This window comes from Phragmites australis, chromosome 18, assembly GCF_958298935.1.
Source record: "Phragmites australis chromosome 18, lpPhrAust1.1, whole genome shotgun sequence".
NCBI classification, from domain to species: domain Eukaryota; kingdom Viridiplantae; phylum Streptophyta; class Magnoliopsida; order Poales; family Poaceae; genus Phragmites; species Phragmites australis.
In genome coordinates this window covers 16098329-16120304 of record NC_084938.1, presented here as the reverse complement: position 1 = coordinate 16120304, position 21976 = coordinate 16098329, and the positions used below count along the sequence as shown (strand labels likewise).

Sequence of the window (21976 nt, the reverse complement as noted above, 5' to 3'; positions counted from 1 at the left end):
CTAGCAACTAATCAACAAACGAAGTTGGTCTTGCCCTCAGTTGTTCTTTGCAAGTAAGATGAAGCCTCTCGCTAAAGGTGGCCAAGTGGACTGGGCCAAATGGGCCAGCATGAGGTACGGCCATTTCGGCCCGGTCTAGGCACGGCACGGCGGCTAATGGGCCAGGCCGGCACGGCACGAAAACTTGGGTTGTGCCTGGGTCGGAGCCGCAGCACGACGTGCCGGCACGTCACGGCCCGTTTAACTGTTTCTATTCTTGTAATATCTTATATAATTTGTTTAGATCTAATACCATATAGGATATATGGTGCAATGGTAGTGTATTTGACTCTCAAGCAGAAGGGTCGTGTGTTCGATTCTGGGTGAAAGCAAGTTTTTGTGATTTTTTCCAATTTTCTGTAGGCTGACGGGCCAAAAAAAAAGGTCATCAGCCCTACCGTGCTGCGGGCCGGCACGGCACAGCCCGATCTTAAGTGTGGCGTGCCTGGGCTGGAGTCACGGCACGTGGGTCGGCACGGCACAATTCGTTTAGCTAACATACCTAAACGGGCCATACCTCAATGGGCCCGTGCCATGCCGAGCCGAGCCGCCCATTTGTCCACCTCTGACTCTCACAGGGACTCATGCGTAGAACACCAAGTTGAGTCATCAGATGTCATCATTGATTAAACCTTCAGTTGGGCATGCCTCTAGAGAGTGACATAACAACACTATCATCTGATCAACAAGTAGAGTTGATTCATCTTTCGTCATTCCTCAAATGTCGAATGAGCCATAAGTCAAGGATGTGTATCCAGTTGGTCCAAAGCTCTAGATGAATGTGACTCAATTGTCTGTTTCTAGGGTCTATCTAGTTGTTGATGACAAGAACAACATCCATGAGAGTGACATTAAGATGGATCGTTGCTCTTTTCGATCTCTTCTGCTTTCACCACACTCAAAGCTTAATAGTGATGTCTCCAAACAGAAGTTAGACCCTTCCCCTAAGTCAGAGTGCTCACAACTCAAGCCGCCATCTCAGAAAGCCCCTTCGTGCAAAAATGCTCACCTAGCTAAAGCAAGGGCAAGGCGGTCCGATTTGAAACACTTGAAGAGTTTAGGCATCATTGGGAAGGATATGCTAAAACTCTCAAGGAGTTGATTTCGTAGAACCTCCTTAATTCACTCATGCGTTCAGATGGTCATGCCTTGCAGGACCTCATTGCAGGTGCTTCGATGATGGCTTGTTAGGGGCCCTTTCATGTGGTCGTTTTGTGATGTGGTTATGACGATTGTAGTTTCTTTAGTCCCTTATATCTTACCTAAGTAATAGTTAAACTAGTTATTGTAGTATGATACTCTCCCCATATATACTTCAAGTGGTGGTGATATTAGCGGTGGTGTATATTTCTTGGGAATTTATGTATTGTTTGTCTGGTTTAACTTCTTCTTTATTAACATAGTAGGCAAATCTTCTGCTTGTTCATTAAAAAAACATCCCTTAACAAAGTGGTTCTTCTGTGTATTTAGAGAGGAGTGGCGACTGAGACTTATAGTGAGGGTGAGGTAATGATTATTAAATCAGTGTGTGGTGAAGTGATGGTCAGAGTTGGGGAGCGATGGAGAGATGGGGAAAAAAAGTAGCACGTGGACGCTTGACCGGCGACCGGCGGACGTGCGCACGACGAATCTTCAAGCCTCTTTGCGCGTCGTGAGACTAACAAAACCAAGTGCGTGGCCGCGTGACGTCACCACTTCCAGGGCTTGTGACGTCACGCTCGCGCGCGAGAGAGAGAGATACGTGCCCAAACTCCGAGAGATCCGCGCCGTACAGACGATCACCAACTGAGAAAACGTTGCTGAGAAGAAGAGAAATGGCCGAATCGTGCATCTCTGACTCTGTTAGACAGATTAATGATATAATAAATTAACATCTCTGACAGTATTATTGTTAAAGAACAAAGTTAGAGATGGACCTGCTATTGCAATAACGACAAATCGGAACAAAGTTAGAGATTGACATACAACGCGAACGGCAAGTCTCATAAAATAGACAAACATATGAGACAGGGAGTAAAGTAGGCCATTGTACGATATATTTCCAGCTCATATTGAAAAGCTTTTCAAATAAAATACAAATGGGCTTCTTTCACTAGTAAAGGTTTTCGTGCCAATTAACATCACATCACATAGTTTCATCGCCTTAAGCTCCATTATTCCTTTTGAAACATCTAAATGGCTCTTTTGCGGTTCATCCATGGTTTTGGTTTTGCAAAATTTCAATTTAAAACACGTGACGCTCTGTCAATTGTTTTATTTCCAGATAATTGATACATGCTTCTCCTCATGAGTCCTAGGGATTTTAATTTTATTTTATAATTTTTTCGTTCACCGGCGAAAAAGAGTAAATTCGTGAAATTTTGGTTATTTTCGTCCTCTGCTCTATAAGTCTCATATGTAAGTGAAAAAAAAATTCAAAATTAGATATTTCGTTTCCATCCAAAATTCGTGAAATTTTGACAAAAAATTAATCCTTGTAGTCCCATATATATACTCAGCCGCGCAACAATTTAATTCTGGATCACCTGGTTTCATCTACTCTTACATTATACTATTCATCCAACAAAAAGAGAAGTCACGGAGAACGCTTTCCCATCTTTCTCTTCGTTGCTCCGCTTCTTCTCTATCTTCTTTCACAATTAGGTGTCATTTATCTTATACCATACACAGCCTTTGACACTTTCATACAAATTCCCATAGCAACACGCGAAATATTGCCTGTATATTTTCCAAAGATTTTGCCTCGTATGGCCGGTCTGCTCGTGGTTGTGTCACTGCAAGTGGAAGTAGAAGGGACAACACCAACTTTAGTAATTTTTCCAGAGGAGGGACACCATTAACTACTCAACTTGGTAATCATCCGGTGGGTGCATGCGATGGGTGTGGATCCTCTGCCATAACGGCATGCTCGCTGCATGTGGGCCTAGCCCCGCATATCAGCGGTCGAGAGGAACGGCAGAGGATCCCACTTCGCATGCGATGCAGGTGGCTAAAACACATGTGTAAAGGTCGTGTTACTGATCCGCCAACTTACTAATCGGCTTGATTTAAACTGACAAACGTAGTTTGGTTTTGATAGATTTTTTTTAACAATTTGCAATCCTAGTGACTCAGATGGACCCGTATGTCAGCGAGAGCGGGTAATTGCAACTACATTAGAGAATCAAATGCCCCTGATTTGACACTGCGAGGACAACATGTTTTGTTACAGCAAACAAATGGTCGCTATTCCCCTATTGGCCTATTGGGATGGGTGGATTGCCACAAAACTTCGAAGATTCAGCCCAAATTTGAACTAAATTGCAGGGATTTGGATCCCCTCTATTTGAGCATTCAGTAAGTGTTCCATGACGAAGAGAAAAATCGACTTATGGCTAGGTGAAAAGGAAGTAAAAACCATTCGAGGCTTTGACCTAAAATTTCTTTATTTTCCGTTCTGCTTATAGGATTCAAGTCTGGTTTGTCCTGGTTTTAGATAGAGTACTCCGTTTGACCATTTATATAAAATGGAGATGAACAGCAGCTACGCGAAAACTAGCTGGAAGATAAGGTTGGAGATGCGTGTGAGCAATATTAAGCTAACAAAATAAAAAAATAAAAAAAGTCAAACGTTGCATTGCATTGCATGCATGGCGTCCTTAGGACCATATTACCTGTCAATTGTCAACGGAGTTCGCCCTTTCGGGCACATGAAAGAACACGGTACAATGCCCATGTATTTGACACCGCCTTGGTTGTTTTATCATGGTTTTCAAAGGAACCACGGCTTGATGTGGTATTGTATAATCGAGATCTTGAGTAGGATTTAGAGTACGCCCATGCCCATTTGACTCGAGTGAAATTAGCCAGAAATGAACTGGAAATTCAACCGTAATACATGCCCCATTTCCAGTCTCAAATTATGCCATCTCTGCCTACACAAGACCAAATATCTGCACAGATAACTACTTTGACAGTTCCTCATGTCCCTTCGGAGGAGATATTCATTCGGAAGGGGTGCCTTCGGAACGGATATGAATGTCTATTCATCTTGTATAAACACATGATTCAATGAAATAAAACATAACAAATTTAATCTCAAATTCATCTCTATCTCTACAATCTCTACTACTCTTAACACCTACTCCCCACATTTTGAAATAGATGTCTTTCGAAATCAAATACGTATACCAATTAAAAATGTGTACATTCAATCTGTAAAGACTTTAAAGCTTGTCTAATGAACACCTAAGCCGCATTCAAGCTGATAACTGTACCCTACTCGTAGCATACTAGGGAGATCAGAGCAGCTTAAACCATCCCATGGTGCAAACTTAGCATTGATCAGATGCAGCTACTGATTAATTGCCCAACACTGTCAAATCTTTAAGCTCAGTTAACTTCCATAACAAAAATGTAAAAAAGAAACGATCTTAATTCTTTAAGCAAACATATAATAATATCAAAGGAATTCAGGAGCTCGATCACTTCTTTGTTCAACAATCTCAAGCCAGATAACAATTTCTTCAGATCCCAAAGCTAACATAAGAAACGTACTAAACAAAAATACCAAACATGGTTCACGGTCCGACCATCTTAAATGCAGCATCACAAATCCATCGTTCACACAGTTACTACTAGCCTGTGAACAAAAATGGTTTTATCGCTAGGGAGGTGTTTTCTAGTCTGTCTTATGGTTCCCGTTGCTCGTCGGTGACCTGGACCGATCGGCGTGCCTTCTCTGAGAGTCCCTTTCATGTGGCGAGCTGCCCCTGCGATCCCTTGAGCGTGAGCGCTCCTTTCTGCGGTCCCTTGAGCGTGAGCGCTCCCTTCGGCGGTCCCTTGAGCGAGAGCGCTCCCTTCGGCGGTCCCTTGAGCGAGAGCACTCCCTCCGATCCCTTGAGCGGGGCCGCTCCCTTCGACGGTCCCTTGAGCGAGACCGTTCCCTCCGATCCCTTGAGCGGGACCGCTCCCTTTTGCGATCCCTTGAGCGAGAGTGCTCCCTCCTGCGAGGACGGTACGGTGATGGGCTCCTGGAGCGCCTTTCAGATCCTCCTGCATTGTAAAAATATATATTAAAGATGCAGCTATAATGTGAAAGTTAGCTGCAAACTGTTACATTTTCCTTTACTCTTATTTCAGAGCACAAATGTCTGGATTACACTAATAAGCAGATACAAGCCTGCAAACGTTCTATGCAACCAGATTGGAACGCGCCTACATACCTACACAGAGTTTTCATGTCTAGGCTTGTGATTTTGACTACCTTATAAAGGTGATTTGACTCAAGGAAAACATGACCTAGACCCTAGAGATTTATTCTAAGCTTTGATAGTGAGGAATTACGCCAGCTAAAACTAGTGAGACCATAAAAGCTCCAATTACAATCGCAGGTCACAGAAAATATCGTAGTCCAGTGAGATCAGTGATTAGCAAATGCACACGTAGAACTTCCGGATATCATTGATATAAAAAATAATGAACAAACAAACAGCTTATTTGTGCAATAAAACATTAATGGAAATTGGAAAGATGAATTCTCGTAAAAATAGTATTGCACATTGGACATTTGCAACCAATTAGATTTAAGTCCATTCAACTACAACAGTTGGTCTGATTATAGAAGCAAGTCAAAACAATACTTTCAACAGAAAGCATTGCACTCACATCATATGTAAGCAAGAGTATTTTAATTGTGTTCATACCTCTTTGACCACAATATTTTCCAGGAGTGGGGGTCCTCTCTCGAGTTCTTTTAGCCTGTAATGAATATTGTGGACAGATGAGTTAATTGGTTTCGAGAATAAAACTGACAATGAACTTCAATTACACCAAACAAATTGGAATCCTAATTATCCAATCTTAACTTGATATATTGATTGGTTAAAAGGAATAGATAAAGAAACTAAGAAAGCATGTCCCTTTGCTGGAAAACAAATAGTGATGGATCATTAAGCTTGTGAACTCTTGATCAAAATTCCTGGTGATACAAGTAGATGAATGACTTTACGTTGCATGCCAGCTCAACCAAAGATGACTTTTGTGTGTTTGCTCCGTAGTCGGTGTAGCCAGGTGAAATGAAGCACCAGATTATGCCCCTTGTAATGTGCATCCGATCAGGACAGTTGTTGTCGACGAAGTTTGCATAAGTTCAGGTGGCTGAGTGGTTGGTGTCGCTGTGACATGGCAGCAGCATGTACCATGAACGCTCAGTCGATGTAGACAAACCGCAGAGCTTGCTGGATCATGAGGGTGACGTTGACGATGGTGGTGGCCGGTAGTGGTGACGCAAAGCATGACGGGACTCCAAGGTCGCTATTTGGCGGCAGCCCTCACGTTGGTGTAGGGACGTGTAGACGACCTCACGTTGGTGTAGCGGGTATGCAGTGTCGGTGAGGGGCGTGTAGACGACAAGCGGTGAAGATGAGCTCTGACGGGTGGTGATAAGCACCATCACGTCAGCCGCACATCCCTAGAGAGCACAGCCTGCACCAACCGGGTTGACGTCGGGGCAGCCCAGCACCATGTTAAACTGGAAGGTCAGGAAGTCAGCACGAGAGGAGAGTTAAGACCCCAGTTGAAGGTGGAGAAGATGGTTCTCCCCATTTCCCACACTAGGATTGCATCAGAGCACATCACAAATGATTCTCTTTTAATTTACTCTGGCCCATTACACCTGAGTGGAATTTCCTGGCTGGACTGTCCCAGAATATACTCTTCCTTCACAGGGAAAGAGCACAGTTGTACTCTTCTACCTGTAACATACCTCATTTGAAGGACCCTTAACCAAAGTTTTTAACTAAACAGAGCATAGCATTCATTACAGTTTTAAGTTTTAAATTGATAGAATATACATTCCCTGGTGCACAAGATTAAGTTACTGAGACATCAATGATTTCAAGATAAGGGAGAAAAAAGAAAGAGAACACAAGGCCATGCAGAAACCATGTTTGACATAACAGATGGTTCGTATTATTTTAACTTTTAGCAATGCTTTCAGAATATTTATGAAATTACTGACGCAATACAACCAGCTACATTCATCAGAAATATGATAGAAAAATATATAATGTAACAATCATTTCAGTGAGTCTCTAACCTTTTCTACAGTAACCAGGCGACCTTCAAGTACAGTGCGATGCAGATACTTGATGCAGCGTCTTGCATCATCAACAGTATCCATGGTCACAAAGGCAAATCCACGGGATTCTTTTGTCCGAGGATCAAGAACAACATGGCAGTGCTTAACCTGAAATTTGACAATTAGAAATAATTAATAGATACCAAAATGGTTATCACAAGATGAACAGATAATCAGATTCAGATAAAACAGGAATCATATTAAGAAGAGCGCATTAACGAATACTATTGAGACCATACCTTTCCTTCTTTACTAAAGAACTTCTCAAGTTCATCTTCAGTTACACGAGTAGACAATCCAGTGACATAAAGGTTATTCCCTGGATTTCTATCATCTTGGCTCCTATGCACAATAAAAAATGAAACATCATTACTGCAAGACTTCCCATAGATTTGTATAGAACTACAGATTGCAATTAAGAACAAGCTACTACAACCAATGACATAATATTTAATAAACTATCATGAACATGCGATATACTTGCCTGGATAGACTCCTATCCCTTGACCTTGACCTTGATCTACCACGTCTCCTAGGAGGAGGTGACCTTGAAGTGCTGCACCTCTTTGGACTCCTTGGATGTGGAGACCTTGAGGCACTCCTCTTTGGAGGAGGTGACCTGGAAGGGCTGCGCCTTGTTGGAGGGGGTGACTTTGAAGTGCCATTTCTATTTGCCGGAGGTGTAATAGACCGTGCAGTATATCTAAAGAAAATTACAAACAAGAACACATAAGAAGTCCACCGTGTTTAGGAAAGCATTTAAGAGTGGATAATATACTAACCTCACTTCCTTGGATTGTGACATCTAATAAGAAAACACAACAGAGGAGGAAAATGTCAGATAAAAAAACCACTAAACCATGGATGGAAACATACGCATGTTGATGATATACGTGAACTACAGTTCGATAATCATCATGGGGGGAAAATAAAGGTTCATACTTAAGCCTATAAAAGCAACAATCAAAACTGTGAACAATGAGGGTGTGCAGCAGTGCATTATCAAGTTGTCCAACCGTGTGCAAATGAACCATAGTAGAATACATATAAAACTATCCTACAGAACTAATTGCATAATAATTATTTCCATTAAATCTAAGTAAGAATTTATTACATATTCAATTAATATAACAGATGCAACGCATTGCTGAAGTACTTACAATCTTCTTTAAAAAAACACAAAAGGGAACCCAAGAATGATGATAATGTAACTTACATAACAGATTTGCACATTATAATATGCCACCACATCTCATATTTCTAACAAAGTTATCAAATAGTGCTCTCAAAGTAAATAAGCTGAACTTCAAGAAGAACCTAGCTTTCAAAGCCTAAATCAACAATTAAACATAGAATTTGCACAAAGGGGTTTCTGGCAATTGTTGGGAATCTCCCCAGCAAGGTAGGTTGGATATGCAAATAAGAAAAATATAGCCTAAACCCATCTATGACATCTCAATACACTTCCAATAATACTTCACGAAGTAAGGTAGTGGGTACCTTGACAATGGAGCCACAGGTGGAAATGCCGATTGCCGAGCAAAGAGAGAGGGGGCACAGATAAATGGTGGTCTACCTGGAACGAGACGAGTGAATGAGCATCAACCAATGAACCAAACATTAATAAGAAAAAAAAACAGCAAGTGCAAAGTACATATATGGCTTCCATCCCTTTCTGTTCAGCAATTCAGGTTTCATGAGTTGTTTTACAGTGCCTCCTATGTGTTGTTCAATTATTTTGCAGCCCACTGCGCCCTATGGACTCTACACATAATATTTGCTGATTCATAAGTTATAGAACTGCAAGCAAACGACAAATTATTCACAATTTCCTACCCAATTCCTGATTCGCATATCAATAGTCTCTAGACTACTCTCAAACCAAAGGAACAAATAAACAACGGTGGAAATCAAGCAACGTCCCCAGTAGCAACCCGCCCAGATCTAGCTAGAGGATGGGGACCGGGCGACAGCCATGAACACCATCACCGACGGAAACAGAACTGACATAATGGAGCGATCCAACCCCCCCCCCCAAAAAGAATGAAATTCGAACCGAACAAAATCCTAGACTCGTTAATGGCCGGCGGGAGGCGCCTGCCTCTCCCGGCCGCGGAGCCCCAGATCTGGCGCTTCAAGCCGCCGCCGCCGGCGTGCGGGCACGCGTGCGCTCGCAAGGCCGACAGCGACGGTGCGGACTAACCCGGCGGTCGACTGGAGCGCCGTTGTGGGGCACAGGACCGACGAGCGCAACCAGATCTACTTCCTCGAAGCGGTGGATTCGCGAGAGAAATCTCAGATCGAAGGGGACGCAAAGACCTAGGAGGAGGAGGAGGAGGGTCCAGCACCTGCGTGGCGAAGCAGCAGCCGCCGTCGGAGTCGAAGCCGGACGAGAGCGGGGGCGACGCCGGCGCCGCCTGCGAGAAGGAGAGGCGCACGCGATAGCGATGGCTCGCCCGTGGAATGGGAAGAATCGCCTCCTGGGGGATGAGACGTCTTTGGCCCCGCGGCAGGACGGGCTGGAGTGGGCCGGAACCCCGGCCTCGTCCAAACGCCTTCGCAAGCCAGGCCGGGCTGGGATTTGTTTCCAAGCCCATGATCCTAGATGAGCTGGGCCGGGAAATTGGTAGGTCCTAATCCTAGACCATCCAATTACCCAAACAACCCTTTTATAAGGTAAAAAACCTTTTATACCGCCCTAGCTATAAGCTCATGTGTTACAATAAAAATATAAATATTAAATACGATAAATCAAGTACAAACTTAAGTATAAAAATATTGATGTATCACGGGAGTACTACTAAATGAATGTGTCGGGAGCGATATTGTAGCTTGATTTCAGATGAGATCGAAAAAATATAATGAGATTATCTACTAATTTTCTCCTAATTTTTATTTACTTTTTATTAGTAAAATAGACCCATATAAACATGATCAAATGCACCATTCGGGTACGGGCCCAGCTCGGCACGGCCCGAACGGCCCATCTACTGTAGCGAGCCGTGCCGTGCCGGCCCGCGTGCCTCCTCCTCGGCCCACAGCACGGCCCGTCAGTGACCGTGCCGTGCCGGGTCGGCCCGGGCACGATTTCGGCCCGACGACCCGATCGGCCCGGTGGGCCGAAATAGATAAAAAATAAAAATATATATAAAAAATATATAGAAAATAGATTAAAATAGATAAAAATAGCTATAAAATTAAATATATATATATATAATAAAAAATAACTGAGCATTTGCGTGCCGGGTCGGATCGTGTTGGGCCGTGTCGGCTTGGGCTGGGACGTGCCCGTGCCGGCCCGACTCGGCCGAGTCGTGCCGTGCTGGCCCGTCGTGCCGCGCGCTCGACCCAGGCATGGTCCGTGGCCTTGTGCCATGCCAGGCCGACTCATCGGTAATCGGGTCATGCCGTGCCTGAGCTGTGCCAACAGTGCCGTGCCTCGGGCCGGCCCAGTAGGCACGGTCCATTTGGACGTCTTTACCCATATCCGTAGATTGTAACGATGTGAGGACGCTGGAGGATGAGGATGGATATCAAAAGTGAGTAAATTATTTAATTTTTAGAGGTTTTTATGTTTTATGCAATAGAGATTTGTAACAAAGGAAAAGTATATGATTATTGAAGAAATTACTAGAGGAAGAAAATCTTTAGCGAGCCTTTTGGAACTAAAATTGAGGAGAAAAGTTCATATGAACCATAGAAATACTGCAAAGGAAAACAGACAAACATGAATTCTTACCTCATGTTACTTCTGTTACATCTTGAATTAATAATAATGTGGTTTTCCTGCATGCCATCCAAACGACATGCTAGAAATTATCCTGTGCTCCCTAATTCCTGTAACAAATCACACACAGTCGTGACACTCAATTTCCTATGATTTTTCTATTCATGTGTTCACCTTAACGTGTTACAAAATACTCTTTCTGACTATAAATGCATATTATTTTAGATAAAATATGGTCTCCATACACAGTTTTGATCACTATTTTTTATTAAAATATTTTTATAAACTCAATTGAATTTACGATATTATGAAATTATTTTTAAAGTAAATCTATACATATTATTTTAAGTTTCAAAACTAAATATTTGAAAGCTATTATCAATCAATGTTTTAAAATTTAATCATATTTTTTAAAACAATATGTATTTATGAACAAATAAAGTATTATATACTCATTACAAAAGCCTATAGCTGTACGTTCTTCTAGGAACTATGGGAAGTCCTATCACAGAAGCATTATTGAGAATTCTGTTGGGTTAACTGGCTAGGGGAAAGTTGTTTCACTTAAGGTCTGTTTAGTACAGCTTTTTCTGATTCAAATTTTTTACGGAGAGTGATTATCTGAAGGAAGTGATTCTGTGGTTAAAAGTGATTCTCTAAAATAAAATATATGGAGGAAGTGATTCTCTGCGGAAAGTGAATCAAGAGAAGCTGCTTTTTTCAGCTCTCCAACTTTTAGTTCATTTTAGAGAATCACCCCACAGATTCCACTCAGGAAGCTAAAAGCTGCTGGGAGCTTTGCCAAACAGGTCCCTAATCGATGTAGCAATCCAGCGGCTGAAAAAAAAATAGATTGTAAAATTTAAATTATACAATTTAACATTTAAATTATAATAATATAATGATCCATCTCCTATCAGTTTCTACCAATTATACAAATTAATTTTTTAATCATATTATTTCTTGTGGGTTGCGGATACGATTATCTTTACGCTAATTACGAGCTGCATTTCGCCATGCGTGAGCCCACTTCCAAATTTGTCCGTTCACCGGGATAGCTCTTGCAGACACGCGTACGACGTCCCGCGCAGCTCGGTTCCACGTGGCACTAGCCCACTGCAGGTGGCACGACACGTCACTGCGAGAGACCTACTTAAGCAAGGCACGGAGCATCGATCCCATCCATCAATCATGTCCGGCGCGCAAGGAGCACAGCCGAAGGGCGCTTTCACGGCGACCACCTACACGTCGGCGGGTGCAGCCGCTGGTGGCGAGGAGAGCCGGCAGCCGCCGAGGACCGAGCTCCGGTCGGTCGAGGACGAGCGCGGCCTGCCCGTCAGGAAGCTCGAGGACACGGTCCAGGCCGCCGCAGGCAAGGGCGGGCCGGTGTTCGGCGCCGGCACGGAGGAGGGGAAGCCCGACCTCGGCGTCACCGGCACCGGCGGAGGCTAGCTGTTAGTTCAACCTTGAAGTGCTATGTTAAATGGTGCGTGTGCAAGTGCAGTGTAAAACTGTGATGAACTAGTAATTATGTAACATCAAGGACTGGAATAAGATAAGACAATCGATATTATCAGACTGTTGCTATGTCATATGCATTGAGAGCAGATCTTATTCAGATGCCGAAATATAAGGAAATCGCAGGATTAATTCAGACAACAAACTTCCAATCGTGCAGGCATTCACCAACAGAAGAAAACAAGAATCGTACAAACTGTACACGTCATGGACGAAGGTTACCGAGAAGGTTTTCTCAGCAGAAGCTCTCGTTTGTTGCGGCCAGATGGTGTTTGATACTGGCAGGAGCGTGATTGCTTTTACAGCAGTCTAGAACCCAAGTGACCATTTCTTGTTCAGGAACACGAGAGGATGAGGCCTGCTGATGTGGTTGCCATGAAGAGAGGCAGGCACCTCTCTAGAGGAGCTTCAGCATCTTCAGCCGCTCCTCGTGCTCCGGATCAAGCTTCGGCGCCGTGTAGTTGCCGTGAAGATCTTCCACTACGTATTCCTGCCCCAGAGCAATGCAAGGTTCAGAAATTCAACTGCCTTGCAAAATTAGCCGCGGAACTATTAAGATTGACAGGACTGAGATGCTTGAATGTTTAGGATTTCAATGGATCGATGGAATATGCTCATTTTCTTTTCTCTTGATTCTATGTGAACACTGATTTGAGGGAAGTTGCTTGCCTTTGTGAGCTCCCTTTTGGTCAGGATGTGATAATGCCTCTGCCAGATCCTTTGGACGGCCATAGTTGCGGCGAGGAAACCATACGCGATGCCGAGGATGGCGAACACGACGATGAAAACCAACACCAGGGCAAAGCATGCCTCCAACGAAGCAGGCAGGCAGTCCAGGATGCCCCAACCATAGCAGCAGTTCCGGCATCCTGCTAGGCATGGATCCTGGTTGCCGTTGAAGGACGAGCAGTGCACTATCAACCCGAAAAATCCAAGCAGCACAAAGAAAACCACAACACCTACAGTACAAAGAAGCCAGTCATAGTTACACACTCTCATCAGTGGAGAAATGTGTACATCTGTATAATAATCAAAAAGTTCATGCTGAGAATGTATCAGGAGAATGCATCAGAAAACAAACAATTTGCATACCTATGCAATAATAGAATGGTATTGGATGCTTTGACAAGAAGCGATCCCAACCATCGCTGAAACTGTTCCGGAAACTTCCATCCCTGTCTAGGAAGTACGCAATTGCACCAATAATAGCAATAGTCTGCAACAATGAAAAACAAAGCAATAATTGTTACACTGGTTTGATAATGGATTTCAAAGCAGATTGACCTAACAACAACAACAACAACAACAACAAAGCCTTTTAGTCCCAAGCAGATTGACCTAACACTGCACTAGTATTTCTTAGAGTACTCTCTTCTACAAATATTTGCCATTGCATTACTTATCCAAGAGTTAGTGCAACAGCAAAGAAGTGAAACCTTTTCTTTAACCAAATTAGTAAATGATCCTACATTTGTACCATTTACTGTACAAATTGCGAACAATGCAATAAAAGTCAGGTTCAGGGCGACATCTTATCATTGCTTAACTGCACAAGTAGAAAAAATGAAACTGATTGTGCCTCAGGAGGCATACAGTCATGCTTTCAAACGTTTAACTTCAAAAGTTGCACGGAAAAATCACAAAGGAGAACATCCCTAGAAATGAAGATGTTGGGCTTCATTTGTGAAAGAAGCAAATACAAAAAGAAAGTGCATTCAAATGTTAGAAACTTACAAATTGTACTGCAAGAAACACGAGGAGAACATCTCTTGCAACAAAGATCCGGAACTTCATTTTACGCCATGAGTTGTCCTCCCAAGTCTCCACTCGAAGATGAAATTGAGCTTTGCAAGTTGTGCAGTGTGAAAATGCAAATCCTTCCTTCAAAGTAAGCATAAAACATCAGAATCAGGACTAGTACATAACTTTTTTCTCCATTCACTCCATCTGAATAGAAGACAACTTAATGAAGATAAAGATGAAGGAATCATATGCAGAGACCATAACATCTAGCTTGGAAATCTTTAATGCAAAGAGAATCAATGAAGGTTAGTAAAGAGCACAAGTTCAACCTAGATTTTAATAGAAGGTTTGATGCAGCTCAACTCTAAGTGGCACAGAAATTGCAGCCAAGACTCTACATTCTACAATTACCCTCCATATCAAGCTGAAACGAAATAGTTCGGAGAGATGCAGCTTGACTTCTAACTGGCAGTGTACAGCCAATACATGTTAGAAATCTGATTCTGATAGCATACTTGCAATGCCAGAATCTGTCATTTTGAAAGAAAAAAGATGGTTAATGAAGCAACAGGCAGGGTTCTTGTGCATTGGAGGAACACAATCATCTACTATCACCATAGGAAAACAAAATCTAACATATAGGCTGCACTGTTGTCTCCTGCTCTTTCTACAATGCGCAGGACCTGATTAATTATAATTGTATTAATCTGCATATAACACTTCAACCAATCCACCACTGCCTTATGCATGCTTTCTATGTGATATGTTCCCTCTATCTCACACTGGTGTCCTCATGTGGCAACTACCAACCTAAAGGTTTGTAGCGTTGACAAGGGAAAGCAGCAGCATATATCATGCGGTTGAGAGAAACTTATATGCAAAATATAAGGAAGACACTGGGTGTACCTTAACAGAACGCCAGTGGTCAAGGCATGAACGGTGAACAAACTGTTGAGTTCCTTTGCACATGCAAGGTGATATCAGTTCATCACCTGCACCAGAAACAAAACAAAAAAAAATCACAAGAGCGCAGAAGCTTACAGTAAGATCAGTGGTTGGTTGGGTAGGAAAAGGAAAGCTGAAGCATCCAACCAATATTCCAATACATCCTATCCCTAATCATTTTTATAAGCTCAGTTATTTAGCCCAATGTACATCCTGATGCACAGAAAGTTAATTTCATTATCTTCACAGAACAAGGCCGAAATCCAAAATGGCTGTTGTTCATCATGAGCAAAATGGCACTTGTCCTCTTAATTTGCTGACAGAACTAGAACTTACAAGTGGCTATAGTTCAAAGATCTCACAATAGCATTGCTGATATTCTCCAAAGTCACACTGAGATGCTGGTATCATGACAGGATATTCTATTTCTATCACAAGGGCATAGGCAAAGCTGCAACCGTCTGTCAGCTAGTCAACTGTGCATCTTACTTTGTTGTCGTAGCTAACAAGAACTTATGGTATAGTTCAGATCATTCCAAAGCCCATTTGCTAGGGCGCATCCTATGACCAAATCATAGCCTATTCAACTAGACACACAATAAAATACAGCATACACAATTCTTTTTAAACTCATAACAAAACTGAACTAGTTGCATATAAGATCATCACCTATCTCAGAGTCAGCCTCGAGGCAAATGCGGCAGCACGCAGCAGAAGAGCCATCGATCTCCTCATCCTCGATCTCCAGCGGGCTCACAGTTGCTGGCTGTGGCGCGGACAGCTGCACCGATGACTCTGATTCCTTGTTCTCCCCCGTCCCAAGAAGAGGGTCCGAGTCATTCGGGGTCACCTCTTCCTGCACCTGGTTCCTATCCATTCTGTGGCCGTTCTTCTCTTTCTCTAGCCTAGCCTTCACTGCAACCAATTCAACCACCGCAGCAATCAAGAAACACGAAATTGTGAAGTTAATTATGGTTTGAGCAGCAGCATGGTGAAGCATTGCCATATGGAGTCAAAGAATTTGAAGTAAAGACCCAGGCTCTGAACTTTGAAGTCAAAGGCCCCAACCAAGTTGAACAAATTGACTAAAAGAAAACATCGAACTTAAGCTACACTTTCGCAGTTGTTGTACCAGACTTGGTCGGGGGGGAGGGGGAGGGGGCTACTCGCGGACCGAAATTGTCCATGAGTAATGGTCAAGTTCTAACCAAAATTACAATGAAAACCAAAAGAAAAGACCGAATTTCACACCATATTCACATACAGAAATTGGATCGTGGCGTGAAGTACTCCCATCTGGAAAGGCAAATAGATCAAAACATGATGTTTAACGCTTCAAACCTAGTGCCACGATTGCAGAAAAATCCATAAGAAAACAGCGTGTCAACTCACGGGTAGCGGATTGAACCAAACATGAAACTACGGGAAAAAAGTCCAGACTTACGAACCCAAGGAAAGGACCAGCGAATCGGCCCCAAACTCAACCGCAATTGCCCACGACAGAAAAAAAAAGGAAGCAAAGCTGGATCACCGAATCGCACAAATTAGCACGGAAATCCCCCTTGAGAGTTGAGAGCACAGCGCAATTGCCTTAATCGAAAACGGGATGCGCTACCGGAACCGATTCTAAAGAAGTCCTAATTTCTCCACTAAAAAAATGCAAAAATATATATGGAAGAAAGATTAGAGAAAGGAGAAAAGGAAACTCACCACGAGAAACCGCCTTCCGGCCGCAGCAAGCAATCGACGAGGAAAGGGATCGCCTGCAAACGAATCGGCGGGAGGAAAGAGAACGGAACCCTAGCCCTCCGCTGAGCACGCCCCGGCCGCCCGTGTGCCGTGTGGGGTTCCGAAGATTTCCGTGGGGAGCAGTGAGGAAGCGAGCGAGCGAGCGAGCGAACCGAATAATACCAGACGTGGAGGTGGTGATCGAGAAAGTGGTAGAATTTTCCGAGAAGACGAGGAAACAACGTACGTATTTGCGACGCTATATGTTCAACTCCGAGGCCCAACGCACAGGACTTCACCAAAATGCGTGTGCAACAAAAAGAGAGGACCTCTCAAAAGAGAGAGAGAGAGAGAGAGGAAGAAATTTTATTTCTACACAAAATGTTGATGAAACCAGATATTGAAGATTAAAATTCAAAACACAAGTGACAGGCCTCGTAATATGAAAGCATTGCGTTGTGGGTAAGTCGAGACCACGCTAAGCTACTAGTTCACCGACAGCAAAGAAAATGACTAGGGTGGCGGCCTGATTGGTTGGCTCGAGGTTTTTCTAAAAATTGATTTTTAAAAAAATTGTTTTAAATTTGTTTTTTATGAGGATGAAATATATAATATGTGTATAATATCTCTCAAATACCATGCTTTAGAAGCTACATAAGCTTTTCAAGGTCAGCTTCTGATTTCCAGTGATAATACTACCTTTTGTTTCTTATAAGTCATTTTAAAAACGGATGGTTTAGTTTAGCTTTTTCTTATAAGTAGCAAAAGCCAGTATAAGTTGAACCAAATAGCATCTTAGAGAAGGGAAGATACAGTCTTAGAGAAGGGAAGATGTAGAGTTTGTTTTTCTTGTGGTAAAATGTTCAAATAAGGATATGTAAATATTGTTTGCTTTTCTTGCTCTAATAGTTAGCTTTGCATTGTAAATGATTTCACTACTGTTGAGGGTGTAACTGGTTTCTTGTTCAGTGGATAATGATGTATGAAATGAATAATCAGTGGCGGATCTGATGGGTGGCATGTGTCGGAATCCTTCTTCAAGTCACCTTGCGTTGCTCATATCAGTTCCTAAATCAATAGCTGGTACATATAAATTTTCAACAGAAGTAGACATCACAGACATACATCAATTAAGTAAGATAATAGGGTATAACACGGAGTTCATTATAATAAAGGCTCATAGGCATAAATTAACAAATCCTCACAGCATAACGGAAACAACGCAAAAACGATCCATGCCCTACAGGCAGCTTGAGTGCAGACGAAACCAGCTTCTCTATTCTTCATCTTCTCTTTCAACGAAGTCGGCCTTTGAATCATCTGGATCCACAATTAGCAAGTGTGAGTACATAAGATATTCAGCAAATCCTACCTAAGGATGGAATATTAGATGCATATGGGTAGATCAAGGATAAGGTCGTAGAGTCTTTTAAATTTTGCAGAAAGCTAGTTTTTGATGCAAGATTCATTTTGCAAAGACTACCTTAAAAAGTATTTCTGAAGGGAACACGTAAGTTGAGCTTATGGGGGTTGACGGCTCTGGGAAAGATACTTCCATCCAGCCAGTTCCCACAAGTTTTTTACCGACGGCCACGTAGCCCAGGAGGTTTAGGGCACAAAGCCAAAACCCTTATTTTCGAAAACACGGGCACACTGCCCACTCACACACCAAGGAGGTACTCACGTCGAAAAGCTAATCATTGTGATCAAACCATAGCATGTCCTTGACCTAGGACACGGCTATCCGGATAGGTTTAACACTCTGCAGAGGTTGTACACTTTACCCACAAGATATGCACAAGCTTCTACCTTAGCAACTGGTGGAGCTGTCATAACGAGACGCAACGACCTCACAACGTAGTCATAATATCCACCCGTAGAGCACTAAGATACCAAAGACCTTAGAAGATCCACGGTAAGAATCACTTAGCAATCCCAAGGTTTTGACATAGCCTTAACAATATCACCAGCCGGACCTTGGGCTACGTACCACCCAAGTCTTCTCCTGGTCCCCATTGCCGCTACCGGCCTCCGGGTGAGTACCGAACTAAGCCGGAGGGGTTAGGTCAAGTCCTGCCCATTCAGGCCATATGATTGTACGAGTAAATACTAGATAAGATGTCACAGCGAACCGGTCCTTATACGACTGAGGCAAGAGTCTCCCAGCAAGAATGCCACAAAGGCAAACCTTGCCCCAAGGTAGTTTCCACCTTTGTGGAGTACCTTACTCACCCTCGTCAACACTACTCTAGAGTTTTCCCCAAAAACACAAGTTTTACACGCACACACACCAAACACACATCACTTCACATTTTCAAAAAACATGTTAACATATGTAAATAATCTAGTTCTTTCTTTTGAGTGAAGCAATCTTAAGCATACTAGTAAACAAGCATTCATCCAAACAATCATTATGGTTGATGTTGGGAACCTTCTAGGATTTCAACGGAATAAAGGTAACAACATCAAGGCATGACATAAACAAGCTAGGTCATAACTATTTTAGCATTTCTTTAAAATTATAATTATTAACTTAATTATGCATATCCCTATTGTTTGAAACAATGGCTCTACGGGTTGTATTTGAAAATATAGGATCAATAGGATCAAAGGTTGTAGGACTTGCCTTCGTTGAAGTCCTCGTCCGCTCGTTCTTCAAACTCCGGATCCTCAGGATCTTCCTCGAATGCTCCTTCCTATAATAATTGCAACAACGACAAAAACGCATACAATCAATCAAACGATTAAAACAATGACTAAACAATTTACAAAAATTAATAAATTAATATGATTGGGTAGATCTCGAATTTAGATGAATATTGATGGAAGAACCGTTGAAAATGGAGTTAGGAAGGAGGAGAAACGAGCTTCGGAAGTTTTGCCAGGAGAGAAAATCAGAAAAAAGAAAAGGGAGGAATATTCCCATAATATTATGTCTGAATCGGCTCGGGGCTCGGCTCGGGGCACGGCTCGGCTCAGCGGCTCAGGGCTCAGCTCGATGGCTCAGCTTAGCGGCTTGGCTTTTTGTGGGGCCCTTAAGTTAGCCGAGAGAGAGAGAAGAGAGGAACCGGCTGAACGGGCGATGGAGAGAGCGAAAGGGGCGAGAGAGGGAAAGGGAAGGGGTGACACGGCGGCGGCGAGCCAGCGGAGGCCGGATCCGGCTGGCAGGGCGGCGGGGGCTTCGGCCGTCGAAGGAAAGGCGGCGGTCGGCGGCTGGAAGCGGCAGCCGACGGCTACGGGAGAGGCCCAGGTACATCCCACAGGGGGGAGAGAAGAGAGGGAGAGAGAGAAGAACGCCGGGGGGGAGAAGCTCACCAGCGGCGGCGATGCTCGGAGGGAGGCGGCAGAGGTGCTCAGAGGGAGAGGTGGAGGTGAGGATGGGGTGGGGAGACCGCGCACTATGCATTCCTTTAAGTAGGGTTGGCGACGGGCGGGTGTGGGGGGCAAGGCGGCGCGGGGTGCGAGGCAGCACAGGGCGCGAGGACTGCCGATGCAGGGCGCGAGGACTGTCGATGCGACGACGCGACAGCACGATGCGGCGCGGCGCTGGCAGGGCAACGGGGTCACAGGGAGGGGAAGGGAGAGGAGAAAGAGAGAGGAGAAGGGGGGGGGATCAGGGATCTGACAGCATGAGTTGGTCGTGGACCACCCTAAGAATTTGCAGCCTAAGGCCATCCGCCCATTTGTGATAAAAAAATGCATCTCATTCTCTCAGTCTAGCAGCTGACACATCGACTCACTCGACTCCTATCTGTTCGGCCATCCCTCAGCGCCTCAATTAGTCAGCCTGCAACGCCGCCGACCAGGGGGCTAGGCTGCAATGCCATCCAGCCATCTCTTAGCGTAATCCTCAGCCTGTAGCGCCAGCAGCCTAGGCTCAGATGTACTGCGCGCCGTCGGCTAGGGGCTGGGCAGTAGCGCCATCCGGCTGTCCCTCAATGCTCAGCGCCTCAACCTGCAGCACCGCGGGCCTAGGCTCAGCTGCAATGCCATCCAGCCAGGTAACCACTCGCCAAACACCAGCACCCAGCGACCAGGGCCTACGAGTCTCCCGTACTGACTGGCATGGTTAGGATTGCTCGCGAACAAATCTGTTTAGTTTAGATGTCACTAGGAGATTTAGCCTCGGATGCGATTGTGTGTCTGTATTGGCGAGCATACGTGTCCTAGAAATTGTTTATGCTCGATGATTTATCGTCTATTAGTAGGAATCGATGAGTGGATATGGAAGTCTACTTGTTTGTAGCTGTAATGGCTACTCGTGCGCTGTTTTGTTTGAATTTTAGCTATGTTGCTGCTCGCATATGCTTTAGCTTTGTTGGAAGTAAGACTGTAAGATTTGATTTTTGTAGTTTAGAGGTTTAGGTGTTAATTGGAATTTGGGAGAGATGGGCAGAGGGAGATAGGTTGTAGGTTGTAGCAGGTTGTAGCAAAACATTCATCAATTTGTGCCTGAATCTGATACATTGAGTATTTTTATTATAGAATTGTTGAAACATGAAAGGAGATATTAAAGGGCTAAAAACTTTGATCATGAAAGAGTTACCTTTTACTTATTATGTCCATTGTTTTGCATATCAACTCCAATTAGTTCTTATTGCTGTTGCTAAGGGAAATGATGATTGTGTGTGGTTTTTTGATCAAGTATCTCTCTTGCTGAGTATTAATAGAGTTTATTGTAAGCGTCATGGCATGATTCGAAATGTTAGACTTCAGAATATTTTGAAGCACTTGAATGTGGTGAACTAGAAATTGAGAGTAGATTAAATCAAGAGATGGGGTTAGCTAGGCCCGCTGAGACTCGATGGGGCTCTCATTGCAAAACTGTTGTCAACATTATTGCTATGTATCCCATAATCCGCAAGGTACTCATAACTCTTGGAGAAGATACTTTACAAAGGGGTGATTGGCCGAAAATACATACTATGGTTGGAGTGTTTGAGTCATTTAACTTTATTTTCAGTGCACACTTGATGCTTGTCATTCTTGGGTACACAAATGATTTGTCCCAGTGTTTACAAAGAAGAGACTAGGATGCAATGTCACTCGTTAGTTTGGTAAAGAGTAGAATGCAACAACTGAGGTCTGATGGGTGGGATGCATTCCTCCAAAGGGTCACTTTATTTTGCAACAAACATTGCATCAAAGTTCCTGCA

General features: G+C 43.5%; 3 protein-coding genes across 4 annotated transcripts; 1 reads left to right on the top strand and 2 right to left on the bottom strand.

Annotated features, from left to right (window-relative positions):
- Window positions 1-4435: 4435 nt before the first annotated feature.
- LOC133898759 (serine/arginine-rich splicing factor SR45a-like) lies at window positions 4436-9663 on the bottom strand. Of its 2 annotated transcripts, XR_009906261.1 has the most exons (9): window positions 9508-9663; window positions 8660-8735; window positions 7942-7964; window positions 7644-7862; window positions 7399-7501; window positions 7118-7267; window positions 6029-6550; window positions 5724-5778; window positions 4988-5073 (listed from the first exon to the last, which is right to left on the bottom strand). XR_009906261.1 is itself a non-coding variant. In XM_062339462.1 (8 exons), the coding sequence occupies exons 3-8, from the start codon at window positions 7962-7964 to the stop codon at window positions 4700-4702; spliced, it is 924 nt and encodes a 307-aa protein (XP_062195446.1). In that variant the 5' UTR covers window positions 8660-8735; window positions 9508-9663; the 3' UTR covers window positions 4436-4699. The 2 variants fall into 2 exon arrangements, 1 of the variants encoding a protein (XP_062195446.1); XM_062339462.1 differs by lacking the exon at window positions 6029-6550 and having other exon boundaries at window positions 4436-5073.
- Window positions 9664-12011: 2348 nt separating this feature from the next.
- On the top strand, window positions 12012-12465 carry LOC133899160 (uncharacterized). Its single transcript, XM_062340119.1, has one exon. The coding sequence runs from the start codon at window positions 12078-12080 to the stop codon at window positions 12336-12338; it is 261 nt and encodes an 86-aa protein (XP_062196103.1). The 5' UTR covers window positions 12012-12077; the 3' UTR covers window positions 12339-12465.
- LOC133899159 (probable E3 ubiquitin ligase SUD1) lies at window positions 12443-17069 on the bottom strand. The gene is made up of 7 exons (XM_062340118.1): window positions 16803-17069; window positions 15762-16007; window positions 15054-15139; window positions 14139-14285; window positions 13497-13620; window positions 13074-13363; window positions 12443-12894 (listed from the first exon to the last, which is right to left on the bottom strand). The coding sequence occupies exons 2-7, from the start codon at window positions 15967-15969 to the stop codon at window positions 12802-12804; spliced, it is 948 nt and encodes a 315-aa protein (XP_062196102.1). The 5' UTR covers window positions 15970-16007; window positions 16803-17069; the 3' UTR covers window positions 12443-12801.
- Window positions 17070-21976: the final 4907 nt, after the last annotated feature.